Source organism: Chiloscyllium plagiosum, unplaced genomic scaffold, assembly GCF_037043375.1.
Source record: "Chiloscyllium plagiosum isolate Xiang-an unplaced genomic scaffold, Cpla_swu_hap1 HiC_scaffold_5, whole genome shotgun sequence".
In the NCBI taxonomy this organism is placed as follows: Eukaryota; Metazoa; Chordata; class Chondrichthyes; order Orectolobiformes; family Hemiscylliidae; genus Chiloscyllium; species Chiloscyllium plagiosum.
In genome coordinates this window covers 7743764-7758579 of record NW_028270143.1, presented here as the reverse complement: position 1 = coordinate 7758579, position 14816 = coordinate 7743764, and the positions used below count along the sequence as shown (strand labels likewise).

General features: G+C 37.3%; 1 protein-coding gene across 2 annotated transcripts in view; it reads left to right on the top strand.

The window, feature by feature from the left end:
• LOC122549686 (tax1-binding protein 1) overlaps positions 1 to 14816 on the top strand; it is a 102840-nt gene that overhangs the window by 20194 nt on the left and 67830 nt on the right. For both annotated transcript variants that reach the window (XM_043689537.2, XM_043689538.2), the window contains exons 3-4: positions 12914 to 13016; positions 13379 to 13566. In XM_043689537.2, coding sequence (XP_043545472.2) covers positions 12914 to 13016; positions 13379 to 13566 — 291 coding nt within the window. The remainder of the gene's footprint in view (positions 1 to 12913; positions 13017 to 13378; positions 13567 to 14816) is intronic.

Sequence of the window (14816 nt, the reverse complement as noted above, 5' to 3'; positions counted from 1 at the left end):
ATGGATTTAAATGAATCAAGGTGTCTTTGGATGTAATCTATTTGTGTTTAAAATTTCCTGATTTTTTTTTTGCGCTGTTTCAGTCAAATCCGTCCACCTTTATACAGATATTATACCATTAATGAGTCTAAAACTCTGTCAGTATAAATTTGCTCATTTTACTGTGATCTAATTCAAACCTGTCTTTCCACCCTGGGAATATGCTCTATACTTGTGTATTTCTCATTACTAAAGCCATCATTGATGACTGTACCTGCATACTTAAGGCTTTGAGATTCTCCTCCTGAATCTTTAAGCCTCTTTGTTTCCCTTAAAACTCAGCTCCTGAACCAAGCTCTGGTCCTCTCTTCTAATTAGTTTCTAGTTTGTTTTGGCCTATGAAGTGCTTCAGAATGGCTTTTAGATTGTGCTGTGTGTGGGGGCAGGGACTGCTTTAATGTTTGAAGATACACAAAGGACATCGAACTGTGTAACCATCAACAAGCATTCCGACATAATTATGTGGGAATTAAGTGGGAATCTGCAATGTTAGAAAATTCCACAAAAAACAGTTAATACTGGTTTATGATCTAGCTTGGATAAAATAGTTGTCTGCATCAGGAATCAACTATTGTAAAGGTACTAGAAAACTGTTATAAATTTCAAGAATTTTGAGCAAATAAGATTTAAAACTTATTGTTACGTTTAATTCTTTTTTTCATCAGCATCACATTTGTGAGGAATAATGCAATGTCTTTGATTTACCAGAATGTATGTTTTGGTCAAAATCGGTTAAGAATGGTAGATTAGCAGTCACAAAGTTTGAACCCATGATTTGGGAAATGAGTCAAGGCTGTGGTCTGAGGTTTGAAAAAATGAGGAAACTCAGCAGATCTGGTCGTAGCCATAGAGAGAAAAACTGAGTTGATGTTTTTGAATCCAGTGACCAACTGCCAGATGTGCGGAGTTTACCCAGTATTGTTTTGACTTCAGATTTTCAGCATCTGCAATTATTTTCTTTATTTTTGTGGCTGATACTGACTGTTCCTACATTGTTTGACCAGCCACTTGTGGCTGTTGCTTCGTGAGATTTGGCAGTAGTTTCCAAGTTTAGTGCTGATTTATAGCATTATAATCTAGAAAAGAGTTGAAAGCTATAATAGTGATATGTTTTTCAATAATTAAATAGTGTCCTGCTTCTGAAGACGTGTGAAATCTGTAGCGCCATCTTGTGACAGTTTGTGTAGGTTATACGACTCAGGAATTGTTTCCCATATTAGTTTTAATTGTACTGGAGTGATTAGCATGAACGTAAAGATTGCTGTCCAAATGACCATTGCGCATGCACCCAGTGATACCAGTTACTGGCAAAAGATTTCCCCAAATCAAAGTTGATCAACAGATTTTGACCAAAACGTACAAACCAAAGGTATAGCATTATTCCTCACGAATGTGATGCTGATTAAAAAAAGGAATTAAATGTAACAGGAAGTTTTAAAATCTTTTTTGCTCAAAATTCTTGAAATCTGTAAGTCTTCTAGTAGCTTTAAAATTAATCTGTACATAAATGACTGTCACTGGGTTCGTGTGCAATAATTTTTCACAGTGCGTGCAAGGATTACTCTACTGAGGCCAAAGTTCCACGAGAGGGGACAAAGACTAGGAGAGATGGCGAAGGTTGAAGGGGCCGCAAGATCAGGATGTAGTGCTGGCCATTCAGCTGGGAGGCAGCTCATGGTGAACGACAGAGAGATAGCAGTTCTGGGCTGAATTTGGATTGGTAGGATGGGTGGACTTACAGTGCCTCTGATTTCCCCTTGCTTCTTTGAATGCCCAAGATCATCCTTGAGCACTGCCATCTAGAATTTCTGTTCCTGTGTGCTCCTTGAACCACCTACTGACTTTATATGTGGAAGTACACTACTGAATGAACTGTTTGTGGCTTAGAATCATTTGATATGCCACAGTTCTAAATGTTTGTAAAATTCGAAGATTAGGTTTGGCACAAGATGCAAATGACAAACTTGTGTTCCATCTTTTTGTTTCAGTGCAGCAGCAACTTTTAGACTGTGTTGTGTCCTATGGTTGTATGTCAGCAAATTGTCCTGCTAAATATATGAACGTTGTTAAATTAGGAGCTTGTTTGTGCCCAAGATTTCTACTTTCATCAAGCTCATAGAGTCAAACCACAAAGATACAGGCCCTTTTTGTCCCAACCAGTCCATGCTGGCCATAATTCTAAACTAAAATATTGCCTGTGTTTGGCCGATATCCCAACAAACATTTTTTCTTCATGTACTTGTTCAAATATATTTTAAATGATGTAACTTTACCCACTCCCACCACTTCTTTTTGGATGTTCATTCCATACACAAGCTACTCTGCATAAGAAAATCTGCCCCCATGTCTTGTTTTTTAATTTTTCTCCTTCTACCTTAAAAATTTGCCCCCAAATCTTGAAATCCTCCACCTTAAGGAAAAGGAATCTGCCATTCACCTAACCTATGCCCCTCATTATTTTATAAACTTCTATTAGGTGACCTCTCAACCTCCTCACTCCAGTGAAAAAAGGTCCCAACCTATCCAGTCTGTCTTTATAACTCAAATCCTCCATTCTTGGCAATATCCTGGTAAATCTCTTCTGAATCCTCTCCAGCTTAATAATATCTTTCCTATAACAGGGCGATTAGAACTGGACACAGTACTCCAAAAGAGTCCTACCAGCATTTTGTGCAACCTCAACATAACTTCCTAACTCCTGTACTCAGAGGTCTCAGCAATGAAAGCAAGCACGCTGAATTTTTGTTTTAAAGACCCTATCTATTTGTGATGTAAACTTTGAAGAATTATGTACCTGAACCCCTAAATATCTCTGTTCTACAACACTACCCAAGGGTTAGTTGCATAACTTCTGTCCTTGTTTGTTTTACCAAAACGCAACACCTCGCATTTATCCAAACAAAACTCCATCTGCCATTTTTCAACCCATTGACTTAACTGATCAAGATATCATTGTAATCGTGGATAATCTTCTTTACTGTTCATTGTACCACCAATATTGGTATCATCCATGAATTTATTAACCATGCCTCCTATAATATCATTGAAATCAGTGATATAAATGACAGACAAAAGTGGACCCAGCACAGATCCCTGTGGAACAGGCTGGTTATAAATCTCCAGTCCAAAAAAACAACCCTCTACCATCACTCTGTATACTGCGTTAAGCCAATTTTGTATCCAATTGGCAAGCTTATCCTGATTCCCATGTGATCTAACTTTACTAAATAGTTTACCACGTCGAATCTTGTCAAAGGCTTTACTAAGTCCAAGTAAATAATGTCTACCACTCTACCCTCATCAATCTTCTTGGTTAGTTCCTCAAAAAATTCAAATCAAGTTTGTGAGACAAAATCTCCCCCATACAAAACCACACTGATTATTCCAAATTATTCCTTCCCTCTCCAATGCATACAAATCCTCTCTTTCAGAATCACTTCCAGCAACTCACCTACCACTAAAGTCAGATTCAGGTCTATAGTTCTGTTTTCCTTAGTTCTGTTCTTAAGTAAAGACTCATCATTAGCCTTTCTGTCATCTGGCACTTCACCCATAGTTACAGATGATACAGATATTTCTGCAAGAGAAATAGCCTCCCTAACTTCTCACAACATCCTGGGATACAGTAGATCAGTATCCATCTTTGACCTCCAGCAGTTCCTCTTCTGTAATGTGAGCTGTTTTCAAAACATCAATATTTATTTCCTTGCATTGTCCAGCCTCCATTTTTTCCTCACAATAAAAATGGATGTGAAATATTCATTTAATATCTCTTCCACCTCCTGAGGTTCAACACAAAGATGACCTCTTTGATCTTTAAAGTGCCCTAGTCTCTCTAGTTGCGCTCTCATACTTGTAGAATCTCTTTGGATTATCCTTAAGTTTATTTACCAAGGCTATCTCATATCCTGTCTTTACCTTCCTAATCTCGTACTTATCAATGCCCCTACACACCTTTTATGCTGTTCATGAAATTTATTTGAATGCATTTGTCTGCTTGTATATCTAATAAATGATTCTTTTTATTGCTGACTAGAATCTCACTATCTTTCTTCATCCAAAGTTAAAAATCACACAACACCAAGTTAAAGTCCAACAAGTTTAATTGGAAGCACAGTAGCTTTCGGAGTGTCGCTCCTTCAGGTGATTGTGGAGGACAATCACCTGATGAAGGGGCGGTGCTCCGAAAACTAGTGTGCTTCCAATTAAACCTGTTGGACTATAACCTGGTGTTGTGTAATTTTTAACTTTGTACACCCCAGTCCAACACCGGCACCTCCAAATCATTTCTTCATCCATTGTTCTCTAATCCTACCAGCCTTACTTTTCACTCTAACAGGAAGATAATGACTCTGAACTCTTGTTATCACACTTTTGAAAGCCTCCCATTTATCACATGTCCCTTTATTTGTGAATAGTCCACAAATTTTGAAAGTTCTTGTCGAATGCTGTTAAAATTTGCCTTACTCTAATTAAAAACTTAAATTTTTATAGAAGGCTTGTCCTTTTCCATAACTATTTTAAAACAAATAGAATTATGATCACCAGACCATGATGACTATTGAACCTTTTACTATCTTCTGTTCTACTACTTTTTTCTGCCTCCTCTTAAGAAACATCTATGCAAAATGTTAATTGAGAATTTTAAAATATCTCAATCTCATATCACCTTCCTAATAGGACCAACTTGGCTGCAAACCCTGGTTACTAATTATATGTTGGTAGAAGATTTTTGTCTTCTGTTTTACATTAATTGTCATTCTATTAGCATATTCTCTTTGCCAGTCTTACTCTCCTCTTCTCTTTCCCTCTCAAATTACTATATTTGGGCTGATTCCGACTTGGAGAATTAAACGGATATGCGCAAAGTTCCGTTGTCATCATTTGAAGAGATCTGGGCTTCGATAGCCTTAGCTTTTGCCATTATTGGGATTTGTTCAAATAATGTTTTTACATTTTCAAAAGCTTAAATTGTGTTGCAGTGAAACATTTCCATTCTTTGAGGTGACCAGTGTAGTTTTGAAAATTAGGCCAAGTTCATGGTGTTTTGGCGTCCTTTTAATCGGTTGATCTATCAACCATTCCTTTACAATATAGGTAGTGCTCCTATATTGTGATGGTTGTGTTCTTGTGCAACCCTGCATTATAGAAAAATCACACTTTAGAAACATGCTTAAAGTGTTGTGGATGTAACCGTTTTACAGCCAACATATTTTAAGAGATCGTGCTTTAGAAACAGTGTCCCTAATTAGTCAATTGCGTTACAGCAACTTCGTGTTAACGAAACGCACATTATAGCAGAATGACCTGTAGTAATAATACCATGCAGCCATAGCACCTAATATTCATTTGCTCATTTAGTGCAGACTGGAAATCAATATTCTGGTCAGTTTCGCTACAATTAACAAATTAGTTGAGTAATGTGATGTTTATTTTATTTACTAGCATTCACTCAAATTATTTAGATTAAAGAATGGATGTTGCTTTTTTGGGAACCAGACTTTGAATTCAAATCATCAATGAATTTAAACGTGTTTCTATTTTTGAGCTGACTTTAAGTTTTTTAAGTGAAATGAATTTTAATCATTAAAACCTGAAGTTCCCACACATTAAAAGTGCATCAGTGTAACATAGAAGTTTGTGTTGTGGAGCTGGATGCTTTGTGGAATGTTAATGCAGAAATGAGAGAGAGAGCCTGAACTCCCTGATATCAACATTGTTGACTAAAATACACTTGCTTCAAGATGAAATCACCACATTAAGTGGGATTGTTGCTTTTCCAAAAAAATGAGCCATTTGAGTCTTTAATGAGAAACTTTCAGGACACATCTAAAACAAAGGTCATAAAGAATTCTGGATACCAGGGAAGTTAAATTTGTTGGGGAAAGGTTGGAAGGGAGGGTTAAGTGGATAGATGGGAAACACCTATAGATCAAACAACCCCATCGCCCTGTGGCTGAACACTTCAAATTCCCCTCCCACTCCGCCAAGGACGTGCAATGCCTGGGCCTCTTCCACTGCCAAATCCAAGCCACCCGACACCTGGAGGAAGAAAGCTTCATCTTCCACCTTGAGACCCTCCAACCACATGGCATTAACGTCCATTTTCACCAGTTTCCTCATCTCCCCAACTCTCACCTCATCCCAGATCGAACCCTCCAGCCCTGCACTGCCCTCTTGAACTGTCCTACCTGTCCATCTCCCTTCCTGTCTATCTACTCTACCCTCCCATCTGATCTACTACCATCACCTTCCACCTGTATCTACCTATTACCGCCCCAATCCCCAGCCCACCCGCATCCTCCTATTTATCTCTCAGCCCCCTTCCTCCTCTCACATTCCTGATGAAGGGCTTGTGTCCGAAACATCAACTCTCCTGCTTCTCAGATGCTGCCTGATCTGCTGTGCTTTTTGAGCACTACACTTTGACTCCCATAAACACACCCTTGACAAAGGCAAATAGAGTTGAGGCCACAATCACATCATCGCCATGATCGTATTAATGAAAAGCAGGAGAATTCAGTGTCCTGCTCCAAGTTTGTGTTCGTATGTAGATGTTTCATGTGGTGTCATCCACCATTCTTCTTTTCAGTAAATACTGAAAACTAGAAATAACGTGTAGGTTTAATGTAAAAAAAACTGCATAATTACTTAAAAATTAAACTGAAGTGACCTTTATCGTTTAATCTTAGAAATGAATTCTGGCACTTGTTTTAAAATAATATTATAAATCAATTCAAGTATTACAAATGTTTTGTTCTCAGTATTATACTTTTCAGTCGCAGTAAGCTATGTGAAAACCTTACTTTCTGTCATGCCTGTTAGAATTGCATTGCTTAAGTCAGTTTGTACGATAGCAATGGAGAAACGTCTCTTCAACTTTGTATGGAATCACATGGAATGTATAGCACAGAAATAGACCATTTGCCACAAAGATTAAATGATAGTTTTAGGCTTCCTTGGAGCTTCCTCATCCGACTCTTTAGTATAACTCTCTTTTCAGTCATGTAGATTTTTCTGGCTTCTTCTAAAATTAGTGCTTCTCAAACTGTTTCCCAATGTTGACCTAATTTTAACGCATCAAAATTAATGTGACTCTGAACTGCAACAAAAAACAGCAGCACTGAAGCAGTATAGTAATAATAACCAGTACATCATTATCAGATTTTGCATATTTGTTTGTTTAAATGTAGTAGACTTTCATTTCTATGACAACCTGTGATTTAAAGGAAAGCGTTGCCTTTTTTGGTACTCATCTGTCCATCGCTTTGCCCAGAAAATAGTGGATATTATTGACATTCATATTTTGGATTCAACATTATTGATCTGTAATAGCATCAGACCCAGATTCCCTGAAGACCATCTTGGCATTATTGATTTTAATGTAAGATGAGCCAAATACATTTCTAATTTTGTTGTGAGGATTTCAGTCTTTCATTCCCAAACCCTGTTTATCCCCTACATGTATGCTTATACGATAATCAGTACGTTTGCCTTACCTACCTCACATTAACAGGTCAGTGGCGACCAGCAGGGAGGCATGGAAGCTGTGTGGCCCAAGCCTATGTACAGCTGTGCAAGATATGTTTTTAAGTGATTGAAAGAAAGAAAAACAACATCTGGAAATGAGCAGAATAGATCTGGGATCAGGCATCAACTGGTACTCAGGGTTATGGGGGTTGAAAGCTTTAGTATGTTCCCAAATTTGTGTCTCTGACCCATTGGGATATCAGTTCTAAACTTTGTAAACAGCTGCCTGAGATGCATCTGTACTATTTGCTGCAATTTTGATTATGTAAGCAAGTTTCACATTCTCAAACTTTAGGTTAAAGAAGTTTCAACCCAATTTCCTATTTGATTTCTTGATAACTGCCATATATTGATGTGTAATTTTTGACCTTCCCAGATGGAACCTTTGCCGACCACATTTTGAAAATGTTTCTGTGGTTCGCTCAACCCCAGGCTGACAGTAAGCATAAAGATATTGCTTTTGGGCTTTTAAGACAGGAGGCCTGGATTCAAGTTCCAACTGCTCCGGAGATTAGAAAATACCTAAAGCATTGTGGCTCCCCATGAAGAATACCACATAAAACTCTTAAATACCTGTGGTGTTAGTCAAGTGTCATTCTAGTTTTTAACATCAGATGCATTTGTTTTCTTTTTCCTTGAGAGCAAGGACTCATAATTTGAAAATTAGATCTGTGGGACCAGCAATCGGAGACATTTGCAAAATACAGTTATCAAACTTACATATTTGTTTTGCAGTATGCAAATGAAATTATAACTTGCTGTGGTCAACGTTATTGACTGCATTTTAACAGCACTGTGTATCAGAGGTCAGAGTTTCCAAAAGTTGCAATTTGCCTTGTTATACCAAAAATAGAAATTAAGTCTGAGTACTGAAAAATATGAAGTCCAAGAATTAAGAAAAATTTAGGACAATATACAGTGAAGTATTTTAGTATTAATTTCAAGAATATTAACATTTGAATAAATTGTACAACAATATCCAAAACTATATACCCAACAGTTATTGAATTTTTTTTTCTGCAAAAGGAAATCTTAAAAATGGGAAAAAAAGCTACAAAGATAACTCTTAGGACATGTAAATGCATTGAGAAAATTTTGCATACAGATTTGTATGTGTACTACTGAGAGAAGTATGTGCATGAATTGTGCACATCAACAGTTTTAATTTCTGAAGTGCACATAGTCAAAATGTAACTACTTATAGATGCTGACAAGCTTGTTTTTGCATCATATTTGATTTCAGTTACAGTGGTCATTTTTTTCCCCCTCCATTTGATATATTTACAGTGAGATATCAATTGAAAGTGTGTAAATTAAATAGAAGCAATTCCTTCACTGCTATTTTTCTGCATAATCTTTTTAACAAGGAAGCGAGTGGAGGATTGGTTAGTGATTTGGTGCAGCAGTTAAAATTCCATCTGCAATTATGGGTTCAGTTCCTGGGAGAGTTTTAACAAGCAATCATTTTTGACAGGCTTGTCTCAGTACTTAAGGTCCAACAATGTTAACGTGACATCTGTCCTTTAATAGGAGTTCTATTTTTGTAATTCTCAAAGATGCTGGATTAGCAAGTTGTCATCACCTCATACTTCTCAAGTCCAGTATATATGTACATTGTTAATGTGCCAAGCTGGATGCAGCTGTGAGGTTCAGTGTAATTCGAATAGATTTTAAATGACCCTATAAAAGAAAGTGCCCATCACCTGGCAGCTGTAACTTTACAACCCACTCTGTCACCTACATCAAGAAATTACTGTCTGAGATCTGAGCTGTTACTTAAATCATTTTTAGTAGCAATTTTTGCAATAATTTTTCTTTCAAATTGAATGGGCAATGACAAAAGTTCAAAGTAAACAAGTTATTTATTATCACAAATGTATGTTTTTAAAGTGTTATGCAATTTTCCTTTGAGCAATTATCATTATTAGTTTATTATTGACCAACATATATATTTTGCAAAAAAATGTTCTTAAAGCAAATATACTGTTGGGTTGCTCACAGACCAGAACAATATATTTAAACAGATTCTAATTTTCTTCTACTTTTGTTTGAGCAACCACATAATGGCCTCTTGTTGATTCTGCTAATTATTCTGAGATAAAGAATTTCATTGTAATAAACCTGTGCACTAAATAACATTCATTGGTCAAATAAATCCTGTAATGTATGCAGTCATAGCCTTCAATAAAGTATCTTATAAGTTAAGCAGCAATAAAATAACTAAACCCCAGACCAGAAATACATAACTTGTTTTTGTTTACTTTGAATGCTAAAGTAGCATTAGCTTTTATTTTATTTTTGAGATTAGATTACATTCCCTACAGTATGGAAACAGGCCATTTGGCCCAACAAGTTCACACTGACCCTCCGAAGAGGAACCGCCCCAGACCCATTTCCCTCTGACGACTGCATCTAGCACTATGGGCAATTTAGCATGGCCAATTCACCGAACCTGCACATCTTTGGATGATGGGAGGAAATTGGAGCATCCGGAGGAAACCCATGCAGACACTCGGAAAATGTGCAAACTCCATACACAGTCGCCCGAGGTGGGAATTGAACCTCGGCCCCGGTGCTGTGAGGCTGCAGTGCTAACCACTGAGCCACCGTGCCGCCCCTGTCTTAAATTTCACTTTCTTTTATTTTCTTCTTTGAATTGTTTAGTAGCCTTTTGAGATGGAAATTTGTAGTCTTTTTGAAGCGTTCTTAGCCACGTGATAATATTCCAGAAGAAGGGCTTATGCCCGAAACGTCGATTCTCCTGTTCCCTGGATGCTGCCTGACCTGCTGCGCTGTTCCAGCAACACATTTTCAGCACATGATAATAACCATTCAATAACCAAAGATGTTAAAACTCACTGAGGAAAATGCATGCAAATTTTGCTGTATATTTCTATTTCATTAGTAAGCATGTTAAAAGGATAAAGTAGCTTACGTGTTGTGAATTACTTACAAGTCCAATCTGGCACTCTTTATAATAATTACCTGCATTTGGATTTCCAATAAGGCCCACAGGCTCTTCCTCACACTTTGGAAAATGTTGTTGATCCTACAAGGGGATGAGGAGACTCTTGTGGCACAGTGAGATGACCAGTTTCAAGTTCCACCTGCTCCAATGGTGTGCAGTAATATCTGTGAACAAAGTTAAAAATCACACAGGTTATAGTCCAACAGGTTTAATTGGAAGCACTAGCTTTCGGAGCGCTGCTCCTTCATCAGGTGGTTGTGGAGTACACAATTGTAAGACAGAATTTATTGCAAAAGTGTACAGTGTAATGTAACTGAAATTAAACATTGAAAAATACCTTGATTGTTTGTTAAGTCTCTCATCTGTCAGAATTACCATGTTAGTTTCACTTCTTTCATATGTAAATCACAAAACTTTTGTTTAAAAAGTTGCATTCTCAAGTGAACTTTAACAATTGGTGCCAGCCCAGATAATGTATTGGGTATTAGCACCTCTGTGTGCTGCTGTCTGTGCCATAATGTTTAGACTGATTGATTCTAATCTAAAAAATGAATTAACAGAATCTTACATGGATTCATGCAGTTTTTGAGCAAAGTACAATGTAACTTCGCAAGTACAAATTCACCCTACAAATGTATATGTGTGCATGTGGGTGTTAGTGGGGTTGCGAGTGTCTGTGAGAGAGAGTGTAAAGGGGTCTAAGTCTGTGTGTGTGTGTGTCTGCCTGCTGCCTGTCCTGAAGTCCACCTTGGAGGATGGTCATCCGAAGGTCCGAGGTCGAATGACCGGACTGCTGAAGTGTTCCCCAACTAGGAGGGAACACTCCTGTCTGTTGATTGTTGTGCAGTGCCCATTCATCCATTGCCGTAGCCTCTGCTCGGTTTCCCCAATGTACCATGCCTCAGGGCATCCTTGCCTGCAGCGTATGAGATAGACAACAGTGGCTGAGTTGCATGAGTACCTGCCATGTACATGGTGGAGGATGAAGGAGCGGCGCTCCGAAAGCTAGTGCTTCCAGTTAAACCTGTTGGACTATAACCTGGTGTTGTGTGATTTTTAACTTTGTACACCCCAGTCCAACACCGGCACCTCTGAACAGGTTGATTAGAAAATATACAGAAAGGGATGAGAAGATCCCCTAATTATGTTTGTGACATGAACATGCAGATATCTGTGATTCTAAATAGGACATTGGAGAATTAATTTCAGCACCTGAAGAAAATGGCTAAACAGGAACCTATTGTTCCTGTTTAGCCATTTTCTCAACTCCAAATGCAGTTTTATGGTTCAGATCCCAAATATGAATTTTGCTTTTCATTGCTATTAAAAGGGTATAAATTAGCATGGTCAGGTATAAAGTTCTGCTTTTCAGAACAAAAATATGCAATATAAATATTCTATTAACAATGCTGAAATAGCTAATTTGGTTGAAAGAGATTTTAAGTATCTTTATATCAGTTGCAAAGACAGCTTACCACCACTAATTAGCCAGATGTACCTTTGCAATGAAGTGCTGCTTGAAATGTATGGTGCTTAATTATGCACTACTTGTTGCTGATCATTGACGTCCTGGTATCCATTGAAGATTTGAGGGTTATACAGAGTAGAGTAATGAGGATGCTCATTCATATTAAAGGGAGTTAAGAAGGAAGAAAAAGCAGAAGTTTAGGATTTTCATCCAATGAAAGGTAGTGTTTGAGAAGGTGTATTAGCATTAGGCAACTCCCAGCAAGAATTAAAAACCTTATCCCTGGAAGAATGGGTTTTATAATCAATTTTTAAAAAAAAAATTGTTCTTTTACACTTTGAGAACGAATTTCATGAAATAATGAAACAAGGCATTGAGGTCAACCAGTCCATGCTTGTATTTATCCTTTATTTGAACATCCTTGCACTCATCCTCATCTTTCTTTATCCACACAATCCTCCGAACCATTCTCCCACATGGTTTTTCTGGCCTCCATAAAATGAGAGTATGTTATTGACCCCAACTACTCCTTATTCCAATTGTGAATCTAGATGATACAGCACTGGGTAGACTGGTGGATACACAGATCCTATGGTCTTATCTCAGTATAGCTTATGTGTGATAGGACTGCATCTCATGCCATAGCGCACATTTTGGAAATTTGGAATAAATAGCATATAATATTCATTTTGCCTTAATATGAACAATTCTTGATAATTACTGCTGCTTGTTCTGTTTGATCTCTTTTTACATTGAATTTATCATGAAGATTTTCTTAATATGTCTGATTTTGGATATATGTCACTAAGGTATTCTTTGGAATCAGTACTTAAGTTGGCAAAAGTACCTGAAGTTAAAATATATGAACATAGATATTGAGAATGGTTCATGTATTTTCTCCTGTTTAGGTTGGTTGGAGCACTGCTCGTGATTACTACACATTTCTGTGGTCTCAAGTCCCAGAAAACTATGCAGAAGGAATTTCATTTAATCGTGTCATTGTTTTCCAAGGTAAGCAAACTTGAACACATTTGGAAGAATTCACTGTTTTTTAAACATTTGCTTGTCTTGCATGCATTTTTACTGTGGCTGGAAAATACTGGAAATGCAGGACTCAGGTAGCAGCTATGGAGATGAATCTCCGTCATATAGGTTACCAGTGCAATCTTGGATATTTCTGTCATTAATGGTTGGTTTTTGTGTAAGTTAATTAATATGCATTGATTAGTTAAATTGTTTTGTGAACATCTGCAATGATTTTCTTTTGATTTGAACCTTAATAAAATTAACAACTAAGATGAAGATTTTATGAAATTGTGAATTGGAGCATAAGTTGAGAAATATTTATTTTTAAAAAATGTTTCTTGTAACAGGTTATTATCTTCCAAATGATGATGGTGAATTTTATCAGTTTTGCTATGTCACCAACAAGGGAGAAATCCGAGGAGCAAGTACACCTTTTCAGTTCCGTGTGCCATCTCCCACAGATGATTTGCTGACCATGGAAGATGACACAAACTCTGACATGCTAGTGGTAACAACAAAAACAAGTTTTCTTGAGGTAGGATTCCTTGAATGTTAGTTTAATTCAAATGTTCAAAATAGGTGCAGTAGTAACCTAGTGTACAGGATGCATCTAGATCTTGTTGTCCAACAGAGATTTTATCATATACAAATAATTTGTAACAATTATAATTTTTAAAAGTATTCATAGTGCACTTCTGGTCCAAGTTCAAATCTTTTGACTCTTTTGATTGGAAAGAATAATTCCAATACCAAGTGAAACAAATTAAAAAGACTTCACCAATTCTGTAATCCCATTTTTCTAATATAATTGTACATTTTGAACTCAGTTGTATTAACTCTGTCTTGATTGTTTACATAGTAAACCCATAAGCATTTGTAGCTTCCAAAATGGCCGCTTAATTTCAATTCAGTGCTTCATAATTTTACACCAGTTATAAAGCATATCTACTCATTAGCCAGGGGCTGCTCATTTGTTAAATTGTGCCTTCAGTGGCCTGTTTGCTAAAGTAAAATCTTGTATTCTGCAGAAATCTTTTGGCTCAATGTTAACTGTATTTCTCTCCTGATAGACACTGTCCAAAGTGTTGAGTTACTTCAGCACTTGTTTTTACTGTACTGTCTAATGATCTTTGATGGAAGGCAGTTAAATTGTTAGAGTCAAAAAGTGTGGCGCTCTAAAAGCACAACAGGTCAGGCAGCATCTGAGGAGTAGGAGAGTTGAGGTTTCGCGCCCGAAACATAAACTCTGCTGCTCCTCGGATGCTGCCTAACCTGCTGTTCTTTTCCAGTGCCACACTTTTTGACTCTGATCTCCAGCATCTGCAGTCCTTACTTTCTCCCAGTTAGATTGTTACAGTTGACGCCAACATTTCTGCGTTTAGGATTCCTTCTTCAGAATATCTATCCTTGCTGAAATGCATATGAATGGGTGACAAAAGGCATAAAAAATGAGCTGGAGTTGAACAACAACCTGATACCTGATCTCAGCTCCACCTTTCTCATACTATTCCCATATCACTTAGTATCAATCATGGTCTTCAATATGTTCTGCAAACGAATGTTCACAGCTTTGAGGTAGATCTGATTAATCTGAAACATTCCTGTGTCTGAAGCATGCAGGAAGAATGGATACTTGTGTCTCTGTAACAAAATTATAGAAAGTAAATTGGTCTTTATGAAAGGTGAAGCATTAGCTCTGTTTGTCTCTCCTTGACGAATAAAACATTTGCTGAGTGCCTTCTTCCTGGGGTAATGGTTGGTGAGGAAGTTTCTTCCACGTGCACT